An 18,111-nucleotide genomic window follows, 5' to 3' on the forward strand; every position below is an offset into this window, starting at 1 on the left:
AAGTTCCAAGCCAGCCAGGCAGCGATTGGCTGGCCCAGAACTTACTCTCTGACGTCAGAATTGATGTCGGAGGTGAAGTCTTGTGAGTCCGGCGCTTGTACGTGCCTGGCCTGGCTCAGGGAGGCAGGAAGAAAAAGATTGCCAAGGCAACACGATCGACTCACATTGCCTTTGCGATCTACTGGTCGATCGCGCTCGACCATTTGTGCATCCCTGCTGTTATGGTATCCTGTCCTGACCTGAGGAAAGGGGTTTAGTCCCCCAAAAACTGCCTTATTTCCATTTCCTATTTATAAACTTTAATCAATAGATACAATACTACTTGAATCTATGTAAAGCAACAAAAAAAATTTTTTCTACCTTTTGTCGTTTCTGCTTTAATCATCTTGTCTTCACTCTTCTTTCTAGCCAGCATCTGTCCGTTCTTCCATGCAGCATCAGCCCCATCCATCCACTGTCCGCCCTTTCCCCGTTCCATATGGCATCTTCTCTCTTTTTATGCTCCTTCAATAAACTGTCTATCCTGTGCCCCTTCTCTTCTCCTTTGAACATGATTGATTTCAGCTCTGCCACCTCTCCATTTTTCTCTCTCTGTCAACACCCCGTCTCCTATGCTGTGGCAAGTCTCTCTTCTCCTTTCTTTCCTTCACACCCCACAGTCTGGTATCTTCCCTTCCCTGATTCTCTGGCATCTCACTTCTTTCCTTTTCTTCCATCTCTCCCTCCCCCTCCATGCTCTGACATCTTCTCCTTCCTTTCCCCTTGGTCTGGCATACTTTCCTCCTTCCCTCCAATCCCTGGCATCTCGTTTCATTCCCTCCCTCATCTTCTTTCTCCCTCCAGTTGGGTGCAGTAAATCTCTCCCCCTTTGCTCCCTTTCCTCCTTCTGTCACCCAAGGCCTGGCGTCATGTACTTCTTCAGGCAGCAGCATTCACAATTCGCTGCTGTTGCCAGCTTCGGGCCTTCTTCTCTGTCGGGTCCTGCCTTCATAGAAACAGAAGTAGGCAGGACCCAGCAGAGAGGAAGGCCTGAAGCTGGCAACAGCAGTGAATTGTAAATGCTGTTGCTAGCCAAAAAAGTTCATGACGCCAGGCCGAGCACCCGGGCAGACTGCTACTCTTCCCCCCCCCCCCCACGACCCTCCTATCTCTCCCTCCCTCCCATCATGAGACTCTAAACAGCATTGCTCTACTCTAAGCAGGCTGCTTCAGCGCTTTCTCCTGCCGTGATTCCCTCTGGTATGTCACTGATGAGGGAAGGAGGGAGAGCTAGGAGGGTCGGAACGAGTTTGGGGGGGGGCGCCCGGGAGGATGATGAGGCTGCTGCTGCTGCCAGCGAATCCAGTAAGGGTGAGGCCCCAAAGCACAGCACTGGCGGGCCCCCCCTGACCATTTCAGGCCCTAGGCCTGTGCCTACTGGACCTATCCTTTAATCCGGCCCTGCTTCCCCCCCCCCCCCAATATGCCCTGACATCTCTCTCTTCCACTCCATGGTATGGTATCTCCTTTCCCTCTCTCCCATGGTCTTTGCATCTCATTCCTCCTTTTCCTGATCTTCCTTCTCCCTTCTTCCCTCTCTCTCCCCCCAATTGGGTGCAGCAGCATTTCTCTTCCCTTCCCCCCATTGGGTACAGCAGTATCATCAGCATTTCTCTTTCCTCCCCCCAATTTGGTACAGCAGAAGCAGCATTTCTCTTTACCCTCCCCCCTAATTGGGTGCAGCAGCATGACTCTTCCCCCTCCCCCCTATTGGGTACAGCAGCAGCATCATCAGCATTTCTCTTAACCACCCCCCAATTGGGTACAGCAGAAGCACCAGCATTTCTCTTCCCCTTCCCCCTCTAATTGGGTACAGCAGCATTTCTCCTCCCGTCTCACACACCTGGCAGATTCGCTACAGATAAAGGCAAGTTGCAAGTTTCCCTTCGTCGCTGACCTATCTCCCAAAGGTCAGTGACAGAGGGAAGCTTACAACTTGCTGCTCTTGCTTACTTTGGGCCTTTCTCGTTGCCGGGTCCTGCCTTCGCCGAAACAGAAAGTAGGCAGGACCCGGCAGCGAGAAAGGCCCGAAGTAAGCAAGAGCAAGTAAGCTTCCCTATTTGGCTGGCCTATCTCCCGCATGCTCTGGGGCTCTAATGGTCCGTGCCAGCTTCTCTTCCCTACCCCTACCCCCCCCCCCCCCGACGTAACTTCCGGTTTCGGAGGGAAGCCGGGTTCGAGTCGCTTGCTGGGGTTTGTTTTGTTTAAAGTCCGGCGGGAGTCTTTCGGTGGCTCTTCAGGCTACGCGTTAAGCAGTGGTGGCAGCAGGATTCGGCAGATGACTGCCGGGCGGTAATGTAAATTTGCTGGGCGGAGCGCCCGGCTGAAAAGCACTGGGGAGAACACTGAAGTGTAAATGAAACCAAGCAAATTGATTAAGTACGAGAAGAGCTGTGAATTTGCAGCTGTTTGACCATTCACCATGATAGACATTGATGTGTGCTCAATAAAGAGCTTGTTAGTCCATCGCTTTCTTCCCCATCCCCAACCTCATCTCTTAAAAAGGTAACACCAAGCATTTCAGTTATAAAACACTGAAATTTTAGTTTGGCCAAAGTCCCATTTCTACTCCAATATGATTACTGATCATCTTTATCTTTTTAGCAAGATCTGAGAACAGTGAGGGTCTACTTTACTGATTATCTATTGTACAGTATGTGTGTGTAATGTGATCAAATAGAGAAGATAAACCTGGTGGACATGTGTTGTACAGCACATACCTTGATGTAGATACCTTATTTCGTAACCGGATGTTTGAAAAAGTGTGAGCTAATTAGAACAACAGGAAAGGATCCACTAGCTGCACTACAAGCCTGAGCTAACACGAGGAAGGGAAATATGGAGTGAAGCTGAATTGAAAGACAGTGAATATGCAACTGAAATATAAAGCAGAACTTATTTTATTTGCTTTAAGTTTTATTTATTTACTTTAAATTCTAATTTTTGAAGTAGTAGATTTGTTCTGATTTGTTGTGTTAGTTTTAGTATTTGTGGAATACATATTAAATATCTTAGTTGAGTATGAAGAAGGTTTCTTTTTAGTTTTCATTATATAAGCTTTGAATAAACAATAAACACCGGCTGGAGAAAGATAGAAAGTACCAGCTTTACGGTTGGCTTTATTTATTTATTTATTTAAAATTATTTATAACCTGCCTATCCACAATCTAAGCAGGGAACAATAACAACATACATACACCCACTGGTCAGACCTCTGGAGATAAATCCTGAAGCAATATAGAACACCTCAGAAACACTATATAAAGTGTGTTCTACCATAACTCCAACCATCCAATATAAGATGCATTGATTATAATAAGTAGAGAAGAACATAGATGACTGTGATAAAAAATTTAGTTTGGGACAGGCTGGAGTGGGCTTTAACAGCAACTCTATTGGTTGGAACATAAGGATAGTTCCGGGCAGACTTCTACAGTCTTTCTTTGGTATTTCTGGGACATAGATTAGGATCAAGTATTTTATACAATATCACATTCATTCTTGGTTTAGGGCCCCCTTTACAAAGCCACGGTAGCAATTCTGCCGCGGCAAATGCACCAAAGCCCATTCATTTCTAGATATTAGGCCTTAAATAGGCCAAACTTACATCAATGAGAAAAAGGGCAGTCTCATATGCTGGACCATTGCTTTGGAAACAACCAATAAAAAGGAAAAACACCTGAGATCCACACACAAACCGAGAAACTCCAAAGTCAAAGCAAAGTGAAGCTGTAGTTTCTGGATATCACAGAGGAACAGATAAATGAATGCATTAAGATACACACAAATACATAGTACAAATTGATCCAAGACCAACTTTAACAAATGATTGTGCTTTGGAACTCATTATTTCATTCATTTTGTAATGGTTTATCTTATTTTGATTTTAGGAGGTTACTTAAAGCAATTTTATTTAAACAGTATAAGGACTTATTAATTAATCATAAAATAATGATGGACAATAGAGAATGACACGGAGACAAATTTTTCCCCATCCCCGTGGGAACTCATTTTCCCGTTCTGGCAAGTTCTTTTCCTGTCCCTGCCTCATTCCTGCAAGCTCTGTCCTTATCTGAACAAACCTCAAACACTTTAAAATCATAAGTGTTCAAGGCTTGTGCAGTTAAGGCAGAGCTTACAGGTATGGGACAGCGACAAAGCTCACGGGGACAGGAAGGGGAAATTGAGTTCCTACGGGGATGGGGACAAATTTGTTTCTGTGTCATTTTCTACTAGACAACATGGTTTGATGTCATTTATTTACTTTAAAAACAAAAATTTATTTCCCGCCTAAAACCTAAGTGGCTTATAACTTATCATACACAATCTATATCCATACAGAAAACAGTACAAAACACAGAGCAGCGTCTTGATTCTACATTTTACCATTTCTAAATATGGTAACGCGTTCCAGTAATCAACTTTACAGAGTACTAAACTGCAAAATTGTACAGAAATCATATTGGGAGACTAACAGTTTTAATCTTTTCAACAAGTGCAATTTAAAAAAAAGATGTCTTCACAATCTGAGTTATTTGAGCACCCATCGTCAGCTGTGAGTCTAATAACATAATAATTTTTTTTTTTTTAATAACTCTCAAAAGATGCAGTTCTCTTTGAATAGGGATAACACAGTCGTTCAACTAGGTGATTTTATGTATGGATCACCATAGTCCGATATAAATTAGGTGATTCTAAACACTTGTTATGATGAAGGGTCTTAAACTAACTGTACTGTATACTTTGATAAGTAAAGTTTTATACTTTTGTCATAATATCGCACACCACTTAATACTATTGTCAGTAGCAGTTAATCAAAAATAATAAATCTAATCCAAATCCAATGGGCTTCAGTGCATTTGCCAGGGGAGAATCGCTACTACAGCTTTGTAAAAGAGGCCCTTAATCATGAACTGATAATGTATATGATTGTTGGACAGATTGCATAGACCAGGGGTCTCAAAGTCCCTCCTTGAGGGACGCAATCCAGTCAGGTTTTCAGGATTTCCCCAATGAATATGCATGAGATCTATGTGCATGCACTGCTTTCAATGCATATTCATTGGGGAAATCCTGAAAACCCAATTGGATTGCGGACCTCAAGGAGGGACTTTGAGATCCCTGGGATAGACCATTCAGGACTTTATCTGCCATAATCCACTATATTACTATGTAATCCTCTAGTTCAACATCTAATATAATAAAATGGTAAGCCGCGCATGCGCACTAAAAAAAACGTGTTCCCTGAGCTGTCGCGAAAAAAACAATTGCGCATGCGCGGCCCCGGCGGCGGCTTTCAAATAAAAAAAAAATTTCCATAGATGCGGCGGCCTTTCTCACCCCCGGCTCCTCTCTCGAACTGGACGGTCCTCGCGTCTGCCTACCCTTCCCCCCAACACAGCGCATTTCCCCCCCCCCCCCAACGAATTAATAAATCGAGCCGGGCCGCCCTCCACAACAGACCAGAGGAGTTCTTTGCCGCTCACCCCCCTTCCCTTGCCGCTGACCCGAATACCTACCCGGCGATTCAAGCAGCCTGTGCAGCAGTCTTCACACGCTGCTTCAGGCCCTTCTACTGCCCTGATTTGCTCTGCCACGTCTCTGATGGTGTCATCAGAGACGCGGCAGAGCAAATAAGCGCAGTAGAAGGACCCGAAGCAGCGTGTCAAGACTGCTGCACAGGCTTCTTGAATCGCCGACTTACAAGGGAAGGGAAGGGGGGGGGGGCGCAAGGACTCTATCCGAGTAATTAAAAAACTCTGCACAGGGGGAGCAGAAAGAGATGATGATGGACAGGGGGGGAAAAGGAAGGGAGGCCTATTGTTGGACAGGGGGAGCAGGAAGAGGTGCAGATGGACAGGGGGGGAAATTAAGGGAGACCTGCTGATGGACAGGGGTGGAAATGAAGGGAGGCCTACTACTGGACAGGGGGAGCAGGAAGAGGTACTGATGGACAGGGGGGAGGTAAAACAAAGGGAGAAGGGCTGCTGCTGGATAAGGGGAGCAATGAAGAGGTGGTGGTGGACAGGGGGGAAAAATGAAGGGAGGCCTACTGCTGGACAGGGGGAGCAGGAAGAGATGCTGATGGACAGGGGGAAAAAATAAAGGGAGGCCTACTGCTGGACAGGGGGAACAGGAAGAGATGCTGATGGACGGGGGGAAATGAAGGGAGGCCTACTGCTGGACAGAGGGAGCAGGAAGAGGTGATGATGGACAGGGGGAAAAAGGAAGGGATGCCTATTGTTGGACAGGGGGAGAAGGAAGAGGTACTGATGGACAGGGGGGAGGTAAAACAAAGGGAGAAGGGCTGCTGCTGGATAAGGGGAGCAATGAAGAGGTGGTGGTGGACAGGGGGGGAAAATGAAGGGAGGCCTAATGCTGGACAGGGGGAGCAGGAAGAGGTGCTGATGGATAGGGGGAAAAAATTAAGGGAGGCCTACTGCTGGACAGGGGGAGCAGGAAGAGATGCTGATGGACAGGGGGAAAAAATAAAGGGAGGCCTACTGCTGGACAGGGGGAGCAGGAAGAGATGCTGATGGACGGGGGGGAAATGAAGGGAGGCCTACTGCTGGACAGAGGGAGCAGGAAGAGGTGATGATGGACAGGGGGAAAAAGGAAGGGATGCCTATTGTTGGACAGGGGGAGAAGGAAGAGGTACTGATGGACAGGGGGAGGTAAAACAAAGGGAGAAGGGCTGCTGCTGGATAAGGGGAGCAGTGAAGGGGTGGTCATGGACACAGGGGAGGTAAAAAGAAGGGAGAATGGACAGGAAAAAGTGGCTAAGGAGACAGAGAGAGAAAGAAATAAAGACAGACACACACACATATATTCTAGCCCGAGGGAGGAAAATGCTGCACAGGGAAGTAGGGAGGGGGGAAATGCTGATGCACAAGGAAATGGAGGGGAAGGGAATGCTGATATGGCTACTGTACAGGAAAGTGGACAAGGGGAGATAAATGCTGCATAGGGGGCAGAAAGAGAGACAAATAAAAAGAAAAACAAATAATAGGATGGAGGGACAAAGAAATAAAAGAAGAAAGACACAAGGGCAGGGAGTGAGACAGAAAGAAAGAAAGACAGACATACATATATTCTAGCACCCGTTAATGTAACGGGCTTAAAGACTAGTTTTATATAAACCAGATACTTAAACATAAGCTTAGGAGAATATTACAATTATGAATAATCTATGCTATCAAATCTCACCCACCAATTCACAATATATTACACAATGTAGGAGGACATTTGAGTACGACGAGTACATACAATAGAGATTATGCACGGTTATAAATTTTATAGGGATGAGCACATGTGGTTGTTAGCACATGCAACCACTCAGGTCATCCATTTGATTGTTGGTTAATCATGTGATTGTATCATATGTAATTACCTATATGTAATTGACATGTCCTGTTTGTAATGCCAGTATTCAAACATGAAGGAGGGTATCTAGGCACGAAGTGGCGGGTACTGCTATGACTACCCTCTTTGCACCCTGGATGGCCCACAAAGATCTTTATCTGCCATCATGTAACTACATTGCTATATAAACATTTCATATTTCAGTGAACAATATAGAGCAGGGTATGCCGAAGCATGCTGTTCAGTGTCTGTACCTAAACATGAATCTGCTGTGCCATATTTCAATGCACAGCCTTAAGTTCTCTTTCATGCTGCTGTTAAATGTAATAATCTTTAAAACATTCGACTGTTGAAACATCTGCTTCTGCAAGCCATGGCTTTGTTGGGATTGTAGGGCATGATCAAACAGATGCTGCCTCCATATCTAATTTGAAAACAGAACCCAAAAGTTCAGGATTTAAAGCAGAAGCCAGCAAGACCTTCGGTTAAACTTGAGAAGATATCCATTTCATAAGCAGAGTTGTATATTCTTAAATGTCTTTATACATACGTCTTATGTCAGATTATCTTATTTTTGGACAGTCTTTCAAACATGTTGGACCATTTTCTAACCTAGGTCTGCCATATTGTTTGTCCAATATACATAACTCACCCACCACCATGTGAACCAATGAACACACCATGTGACATTTACATTTTACATTTTTCATCATTCTCAATAATACACATTTCAAAATACATTGCATTCCACAGTTTCCTTCTTGCTTTGGTTAAACAATAAGTTTCAGAATATTGTATCTCTAATTCAACATAACATGAAATTTATTTATATACCGCAATACCTTGCAGATCAATGTGGTTAGCAAAATAAAAGAGGACTGAGTAATTCAAAGCAAAATACAAATCATCAGTTTTCCAAAAATTTAACAAATAGATAAGCTTTCAATAATTTCCTAAAATGCAAATAAGAATTTGAATTATCTAATAATCTGCGAAAGTCAGCATCCCAACTAGCTACTTGAAATGAAAGTAGACAGTGGAAATATTGTTTAAATAAGCAATCTTTTACAGAAGGAAATGCAAATAAAGTTGTGATATACAATGAATGTCTAGATCTTGTTTAAGTAAAATGGTCAGCAAGGTAATTAGGTGGCAAACTGTGCGAGACCTTATAACACAGACATCCAAACCTAAAAAAAATACTCTGGCCTCAATAGGAAGCCAGTGTAACGTGAATAATAAGGTGTCACATGGTCTGATTTTTTAAGATAAAAAATTAAACGAATTAAATGATACTATCATCACCCGCTGAGCAAGGCAGGTGAGGTTAAGATAGGAAGATGTTGAGAAGGATGAAAGAGAAAGGCCATTACAAAAGCTAACCTCAGCAGTGGTATACAGCAAGAATAAACAGAACAACAACATAGTAAATGATGGCAGATAAAGATCTGAATGGTCCATCAAGTCTGCCCATTAGTTATACCCATTAAAAATACATGATTACGGTAAATTAACTTGCCTCTTCTTTGATATTTCTGGGTCATAGACTGTAAAGTCCACCTTGTATTGTCCTAGGTTCCAAATGTTGAAGTTGCCATCCAAGTTTACTCCAGCCTATCCAACCATGTTTGCAGGATATCTACCATACAGTCTGGCCAGTAACATCCTCAATCACCAAGTTAGTAGAGTTCCCACTGATGCCCTCCCCAGCTCATCCCACACCAAATCACCACAAATGGGACACAGACCATTCAAGTCTGTCCAGTACCAGCCTTAGTTCTTTAATTTATCAAATGATCTAACTAAACCTGATTGACCCTCCACAGATCCCGACGCATACTACATCTATTAATCATGTATTCTCCCTGGAAATGCCCAAGCCAATTCTTGTTGTAAACCGCCTAAAACTGAAAGGTATTGGCGGTATAGAAGACACCAATGTAATGTAATTAGAAATCCTTGCTGTTTATTCCACGCTTTTTTAAATTCCATCATCATTTTCCTCTCCACCACTTCCCTCGGGATTCCAGGCCAGGCATCTACCCCATTCTCTGTGAAAAAGAATTTCCTAACATTGCTACTGAGTCTTCCTCCTTGCAATCTCAAATTATGTCCTCTAGTTTTACCATTTTCTCTTCTCTGGAAAAGATTTGGTTCTTTATTAATACCTTTCAAGTATTTAAACGTCAACAAAATTACAACTAAATATAATGCAAAATGCAAAATGCATTAATATGGGATTATTGCTGTGTATACCAGTGAAACAAAACCCCTGCCTTCATGCATGCAAGAGAATGTGAAAAATGTACAAGCCTGTGAAATTTTTATAAGGCGCTTTAAGACCAGGGTATTTGCTGGACAAAGTAGAACCAAGGGTAAAAGGTTCATTTTAGCATCAAGAAAATAAAAATCTGGACAAGTTTTTGGAGGAAAGGCCAAATATTAATCAGGTAACCTTGAGGATCATCACTTCTTCAGAGGGAAAGAGAAAACAGAAGGCTGGAAGGTCACACATTAAAATCCCTGCCTGAGAAAAAAGATTGTACAGAGAATCCCACTCTTGAAGACATAGCGGAAAAAATAGAGAATGCCACAATAGCTTGCAAAGCATTTCTAAATGTACAGCCTGTTCAAAATGTATGAGTCCTCTAAAAATAAAATGACTCTAAATGATCCCTAGTATACTACTACTACTACTACTACTACTACTACTACAGAGTATTCAAGCAACTGTGAAGGCTTTGCAAGAATGTTCTTCATCATTTGAATATTGCTAAAACAGATATCCATAGTTAATTGTTATTACTATTATTCAGCACTTTCTATTGTCTTTAAAACATACAATATAAAGTAATATTACTCCTGGGATATAAAGTACATTATGCACTCCCAAAAAAGACATGAGGAGATATCTATGCATTATGAGGTAATTCTTCTCAGACCAGCTAGGTGCAAGGCTCACGGGTACTTTTGTATCTAATTTGCAAAGGGAAATTGCAGCTTTCCTTTGAAAATTTACTACACGGGTACAAGAGCAGCTGCAGACCTTGCACATGTTTTATTTTTGGTTCTAATATGCATAGGAAAACAGAGGTGTACATGTGAAAATCAGATTTCAGCATGCATGATCCCCCCCCTCTATTTCAACCCTCCACTCAGGATGCCCCATATTTTCCTAAGTTATCTACTTGCCCTGAAGGATACAATTTCAACCCATGAAAATACAGCTGGGTAGCTCCTTAGTTACTCAGATAGACCCCACTGAAGATTTCCCTGTACATGCTGCATACATGTAATTAATTTTATAATGCATAGAAGATCTCAAGCAGAAATTAAGCATACAAGTAGGGCAACATACAGCTTGAAATAAAACAACACTAAAATCTCTCTTGCATAGCCAAGCAAAATTTCTGTTATGCTATGGTTGTTGGTTATGATGGCTGGCTAATGTTACTCTAGCATTGTAGTAATTTGTAAAGCCAAAATTTGAAAAAATATTTTTAAAAACTTAAAAAAAATAATATGTGAAGTGGCACTCAACTGAAAATGGCAAGACAATGCATTAATAAAGTGCACAGAGTGATATTTCAGGGAAAAAAACAAACGACATGATAAATAAGATTAAATGGGCAAATCTAGCAGGTTATTTAAGCTAGTAGAAATATCAATCTCGCTAAGTATGTGACCCATTTGAAAGGAATGGGGAGTTGAGCATGTGGTAGAGAGAAAGGGGAATAGAGTTAAAATACGTCGGGGGGAACTATGTAAAAAAAATTTTGTACAACACGCTCACGCGTATAACCCGAAAGGTTATGCGCGGTTTGTAAAAACTACGTATAACGCGCACGTTATATGCGAGAAAATACGGTAGTTAAATGAAAAACTGGCTAGACCTACGTCAATCTGGCTTCAGACCTCCATATGGAAGGGAGACAGTTATTGTATCCCTGTTTAATAATCTTCACGGAAACCGTGATAAATACTGTGGATCATAATTTCCTGCTTACAGGTATCCGTGGAACAGTATTTTCATGGTTCAAATTCTAATCAGACTAACAATCAGCTCTGTTTAACATCTACACATCATCAACGTTGGCACTGACTGTACTGTGGGGTACCACAGTGATCTACTTCAAGCATCTAACAGAACTGCTTTGGTTGATGGAAACAAAATTCTCTCTCTATGCCAGTGATGTGCAGCTATTCATACTCACTGAACCAGATCTACCCACATCCCCTAAAATCACAGGTTAGAAATCTTGTGATATTACCAGACTCATCACTTACTTTGATCCCACAAATTCAAACAACCTTTATAAATTCTCTTTCTTTCTATCATCTGTGGTAACTACAAAATCAGTCTGATCACAGTGATCAATGTAGTGATAATGTCATGGCTAAGCTATTACAATGGCTTATAAATTAGTCAAACCAAACATATGTAGGTTGCACCAGCTCCAACTGATTCAAAATGCTCCAGTATGCATAACTGATAAAGGCTTGCAAACACTGTGACATCATACTTTTCCTGCAAAATCTGCACTAGCTACCAGTATCTTTGATTTTCAAAGCCCTCAAACAAAATGGGCCAGATTACCTAAAGAATAAGTTAGACCTCTATACACCTTTGAGGTCTCTAAAGTTCTCTCAAGGACCATCACTATCCATACCTTTGTCAAAGGAAATTGTATGATATGACATCTGCCAGTAAGCCTTCTCAGGAGTTGCCCCCAACACTCTGGAACCCACCCCCAAAGGGGTTATATCTAACTTAAGACTACCTCTACTTCAGGTAAAAGCCTGGATTTTCTCCAAGACCTAGAATGCCTGTGGTGAATGACTATCCATTCACTTCATATTTGGACTAGCTTGCCTCACACCTTGTAACTAAGACCAGTTCCACATACCTTATTTAACTATAAATATAATTCTCCTTCAATTTAGCTACACATTTGTTCTCCCAGTGTCTTTGTTTTAACCCCTCTTGTCTATCTATGTGTCTCAACTGCACTTATCCCCTTGGTTGCCTAGTAAAATGTTTCATTTGTATTGCACTGACATTAGGAACATTATATCCATGTTATATGAATGCTCTAATGCAGTGATTCCCAACCCTGTCCTGGAGGACCACCAGGCCAATCGGGTTTTCAGGATGGCCCTAATGAATATGCGTGAGAGAGATTTGCATATAATAGAAGTGAGAGGCATGCAAATCTGCTCCATGCATATTCATTAGAGCCATCCTGAAAACCCGATTGGCCTGGTGGTCCTCCAGGACAGGGTTGGGAGCCACTGCTTTAATTCATGCCTATTAAAATGTTTCATTTGCATTGTGCTAACATCATGAATATATAGATGTTATATTAATGTTCTTCCATGCTGCCTATTATGATGTATCATTTGTATTCTGCTGACATCTATTTCTGTTCTTAAAACATCACAGTAGAAGGTAGAATATCAGAAATATACATATATAAATGATGTCATTGCCATTACTATAATTTAATTTGTCTATATCCAAGATTACTTCATTGATTGTATTTTATGCTTACATTCAGCCAACTTACTATCATTATGCTGTTAACATAATGTTAATTGTTTATGTCAACCTCTGTTGTACACCGCATTGGATGAATATCTTCATAAAGGTGATTAATAAAAATCACAATTCAACAAAATCTATAAACTTTGTTGGATATAAGAGCATATAAGTTCAATTAAATTAATATATTTACTGAGTTTGCCAGTGTTTTCTTCACAATCCACTTCTCCCTCCGTATCTGCAGATTCGGTTATTCGCAATTTTTTTTCTCTAAGTTTTCCTCTATTTTTAGGCTGTCCGAGCCTCCTGTATCTTACCTGGTGGTCTGGCGGTGATGCAGGGCAGGAGTGATCTTCCTATGCTCCTGCCCCGTGCAGAGCTGTCATCAAAATGGCTGCCGTGAGTTCCCATTATAGTCTCGAGACTACAATGGGAACTCATGGCAGCCATTTTGATGATGGCTCTGCACAGGACAGGAGCATAGGAAGATCGCTCCTGCCCCGCATCACCGCTAGACCACCAGGTAAGATCCGGGAACACAGGAGGGAGGCGGGGGTGGGTCAGAGCCAGCTAAAAAACTTATTGCGGGCCGGCTCTGCACCTAACCCCCGCGAATACGGAGGGAGAGTTGTACATCCTAAGCATGGTCTTACCATTGTGTTCATCCAGTTCATTCCCAATATCTTGTCCCATTTGTTTCTGTCGGGATAAGACTGACGAAAGAGCATCAAGACCAGCATCTTGCTCTGCATGGAAAAAACAGTCAGGTTTAACACATTAAAAGACCCATTTTAAATTGAAGGGAGCGATCAAAACTGAGACAGATAGGTCATGCTGTGCTCAATTGCAACCGTATCCTGGAAAAGGCTCTGCTGAACCTTTTCTAAAATACTTGCAGGTGTGTATGTGTATTTGCTGAGCAGCCATTTAAAAAGAAAAAAATAAAACAAAAAACATGTGGATAAAATGAACACCACAAACACAGCATCTTCCCTATGGAAGTAGCAATTTGACCACCTTCATCTATAAATAGCATTGTTTCTATGTGTAGCGACCTGATTTTGCAAACCTATATTATTTAAGGGTGTCAGGTCAAAAGCGCGCCCAGACAATTGATCGCAGCACGCACCGCCGCACCGCTCTAAATTACTGTTTTTAGCGCTCCGACAGGGGGGTGTGGGGGGGGAACCCCCCAACTTTACTTAATAGATATCACGCCGCGTTGTGGGGGCTTTGTGGGGGGTGGGGGGGGTTGTAACCCCCCACATTTTACTGAAAACTTTACTTTTTCCCTGTTTTTAGGGAAAAAGTTCAGTTTACAGTAAAATGTGGAGGGTTACAACCCCCCAAACCCCCCATAACGCCGGCACGATGTCTATTAAGTAAACCGGGGGGTTCCCCAACAAAACCCCCCGTCGGAGCCCCTAAAAACTGTAATTTAGAGCGGCGCGCACTGCGCTCAATTGTCGGCGTGCACTTTTGTCTTTCGCACCGTTGTCTATGAACCTACTTGTGCTGCCAATTAAGTAGTAAAGCATTTCACGGATAAAAATGAAACAAAACTGGGGATTATTGAGAATGACTCCCTTAATCTCTTGTATAAAGCCCAGGCCAAAGCTCTCAGCTAGTGTAAAACCTATTTGAGACATTTTACCCCATAGATATGTATTCTCTTTGTGAAATGAGGAATACATGCGTAGCTTCTTAACTCCGCCTTAACCATAGTCCCTTGAAATAAAGGCTTTCTAAAATCACTATTTGCATGTACATATGCAATCAACATAAGTAAATGCTGATTTCTTAAATTAATTAAGACCACTTTGTACGATAAGTTTATTACTTAACGAGTCTTACTGAAATTCTAATTTACAAATATTTGTATTTTTTTACTGTATTATTGTATTTCACTGATTGTCCAGTTCTTTTTAGTGTAAACCGCCTAGAACTTTTGGTTATGGCGGTATAAAAGAATAAAGTTAGTATTATTAAACTATGTTTCAAAAAAACTATGCAAAGCTTGTTTTTTGTATAACTCTGTTAAAGCTGACCAATTTCAATAAAAATTTTGAGATATATCATCCTGAATAAAATTTACAATAAGCCTACATTCAAGTCGACTGCCTCACTTAGACCACATTATTTCACTTTACAATTCTTCAACTGTCACAATGATCGGGTCCTGCCACTTCCTGACTGGAGATCAGTAGAGCCCATTTCTCACAATTTCTTCAAAACATATTATACTACTCCCTCCATATTTGCGGGGATTAGGGGCACAGTCCCCTTGTGAATACTATGTATGAAATAATCCAAAGAAAATGGACAATATATTTTAAAAATGTTGTCTATTAAAATAAACTAAATAGTGCTCCAAAATTTTTTAAAAAAAAAACAAGGACCCAATATGTTCCGTGTTTCGGCAAAAGGCCTTCCTCAGGAGTCCATGGAGCCTGAAGGTACATCTAATGTGCACACTGTAATAATACAGCCTGACATATAAATAAAGATTCACATAGGTTTATGAACCAAAATCTTCATCTGAACACAATGAATGAAAGGAATAAAGTTGCACCCTGTTATAAAAATACACTCCATCAGAGTAAAAATAGATAAGAAATCTCTTATTTTCCCCAATAAAGTTACTACATGCATGCATTGAATGACTTCACTTTGAAAAGAGTAATGATTTTCTGTTCTGATCCTTTTCCAGCATTATAGCCTCACAAAATCAATAATCTGCAACACATTTCTGCTTAGATCAAATAATCTTAACATACACTACAGCACTTGCTTAACAAATAATCATGGATTCAAATTAAAATTTTGCCCCCACTAACTACTATAAGCATACAGTTATTTTTTTAGATACCAGAGAATGCTTTAATTGGCCAATATGATCCAACTCTAACTCTGTCAGTAGAGAAAGTCCCGCTGTGGGTGCAATAGGCACCAGAATAAAAGGTCCAAATCAGACTCATACAGAGTAATTTTAAGAGTCATTTTTTGAAATGCTTTTATACCAACAGATTAATGTAGGTCTTATTTTAGCTTGCAACTCTACATATATGGCTCACATGTTATTTTACAGACACCTCCATTTTCCTTTTGGTTTCCTGTAATCTATAACTACGAGTATGTCTGTTCTGTTCCCAGACATCCCAGGAACAGACATCTATCTCCTCGCCTTTCTGCAGGGGTCCAGATGTATCTCTAATTACATTTCCACTTCATTTAGTTCATTACTTAACATCTACAATGAAGCTATGATGCTCTTGAAAGATGAAAAGCATTGGCGTTTCAGGCTTAAAAGGAGCAGGAAATTAATTGTGCTGCTTAGAATTGCCCTGCTTGATTTTTTTTCTCTTGCTGGTACCTTGGCTTGGCATTTGCAAAACGTGTCAACAGTTCATTCATCCACTATTGTTTAAGGTCTCTTCCAATCGTTTCTTTCTTGTTATACCATGTTGACAGCCTCTATGGTATTTATTATTCAGAATTTCGGCGTTCAACTGGTTTCATCAATGGATATACCAAAAAGGAAAACTATAGTGCAAAAGTGAGCAGATTAGGAAACGTCAAGGATTAGCCAGCCAATCAAACTGCTGAGCTAGCTGACAAATGCTCACTCCCTTATTCTGCACACAGAAGAAAAATGGCAGCTGGATTGTTTCACAGGTTAAGAGGGATTTATTCCTCCTTCTCCTTTCAGCTTTAAAATAATAGAACTTTAAGCCACATCAAATAAGTTATTATGGCTTGCATGTTAAGCTTTCACGAGTTAGGTCTGACAGTGTCACTGACCTGGACTCCCTCAGATCATCCCAAGAAAGCCTCAGCTCACCAAAAAAGTTGCTGCATACGCAAGCCAAACTAAAAATCCACCAAAATAGCTTTCAGTTAAGGATTTATAGTATTACAGTTTACAATTAACATACTTAGAGAAAAGTTAAAAACTTTATGAACCTTATTAAATTAATTCCTCTAAAATCAGTCCCTACAAGAATAAAAAATCTTAAAGCTTCCTTCACTACTTCACAATTAGGTTACAAAAAAGAAGAAAAATGCCTAAGAAACCAGAATAGTATTATTAGGGGAAAATGTGATATGTCATGTATAAACAAATTAATAAAAAGAACTTCATATAATAACATGGTAAGAGTAATCCGATAATTTGTACACTTAAAAAAAAAAAAGAGAGAACTCTAAAGAAGAAAGCCAAATTTTTCCAGTCTGAGAGGACAAGCTTAGGAGCTTATCTTTGTACTAAAGCACATTTCATGTGTCAACAGCTAAATCCAAGAGGACTTTCATTGAGTTGAAAAAACACAGCTACCTGCTATGATCCTCTGTTGTTGCTGTCTTATCTCTCCAAACCCCAATCCTCTGGTTTCCTCAGGCTCTTCTAAAAGCCATGGGTTAGTTACGCCATAAAGACCCCCTCCAGTCATTAAGCTAGACCTAAAATGAAAAAAAAAAAAAAAAAGAAAAGTAACAACAAATTTCTTATATTTATTTTATTTAATTTATTCAATTTTCTATACCGTTCTCCCAAGGGAGCTCAGAACGGTTTACGTTCATTTATTCGGGTACTCAAGCATTTTTCCCTGTCTGTCCCGGTGGGCTCACAATCTACCTAATGTACCTGGGGCAATGGGGGGGATTAACTGACTTGGCCCAGAGTCACAAGGAGCAGCGTGGGTTTGAAACTTACAATCTCAGGGTGAATGAGTTAAAGGAAGGTACGCACCCAACTCAAATTTAAAAACTCCCATCCTTTTGGAACATAGCCCTTTATTAGCAGGATGCACTGATTAAATAAGTGATTCCCAAACTCATCCTGGAGAAACCTCAACCAGTCAGATTTTCAGGATATCCAAAATGAATATTCATGAGATTGATTTGTATACACTGCCTCCTTGGCATGCAAATTGCTCTCATATTCATTGTGGACATCCTGAAAACCTGACTGGCTAAGGTTCCCTCAGGATAGGTTTGGAAATCACTGAACTAAACATTAGAGTTACAGAGCTCCAAAGTCACATTAACATAATAGATAAGCATGCATCACATAAGAAAAATCTAAATAAGAGGCTTATTTATTAAGCCGCATTACAAGCCTCTTATACACACTAACAGTCATGTTAAATACCTAGGAAGTGATTTACTAA

At 40.9% G+C, this 18,111-nt stretch overlaps 1 protein-coding gene across 4 annotated transcripts in view; it reads right to left on the bottom strand.

Moving 5' to 3' along the window:
• STX8 (syntaxin 8) overlaps nucleotides 1-18,111 on the bottom strand; it is a 244,489-nt gene that overhangs the window by 163,504 nt on the left and 62,874 nt on the right. For all 4 annotated transcript variants that reach the window (XM_033961948.1, XM_033961949.1, XM_033961946.1 and 1 more), the window contains 2 exons: nucleotides 17,277-17,401; nucleotides 13,597-13,689 (listed from right to left, as the gene is read on the bottom strand). In XM_033961948.1, coding sequence (XP_033817839.1) covers nucleotides 13,597-13,689; nucleotides 17,277-17,401 — 218 coding nt within the window. The remainder of the gene's footprint in view (nucleotides 1-13,596; nucleotides 13,690-17,276; nucleotides 17,402-18,111) is intronic.

The sequence above is a fragment of the Geotrypetes seraphini genome, chromosome 10 (assembly GCF_902459505.1).
Source record: "Geotrypetes seraphini chromosome 10, aGeoSer1.1, whole genome shotgun sequence".
Lineage (NCBI taxonomy): Eukaryota > Metazoa > Chordata > Amphibia > Gymnophiona > Dermophiidae > Geotrypetes > Geotrypetes seraphini.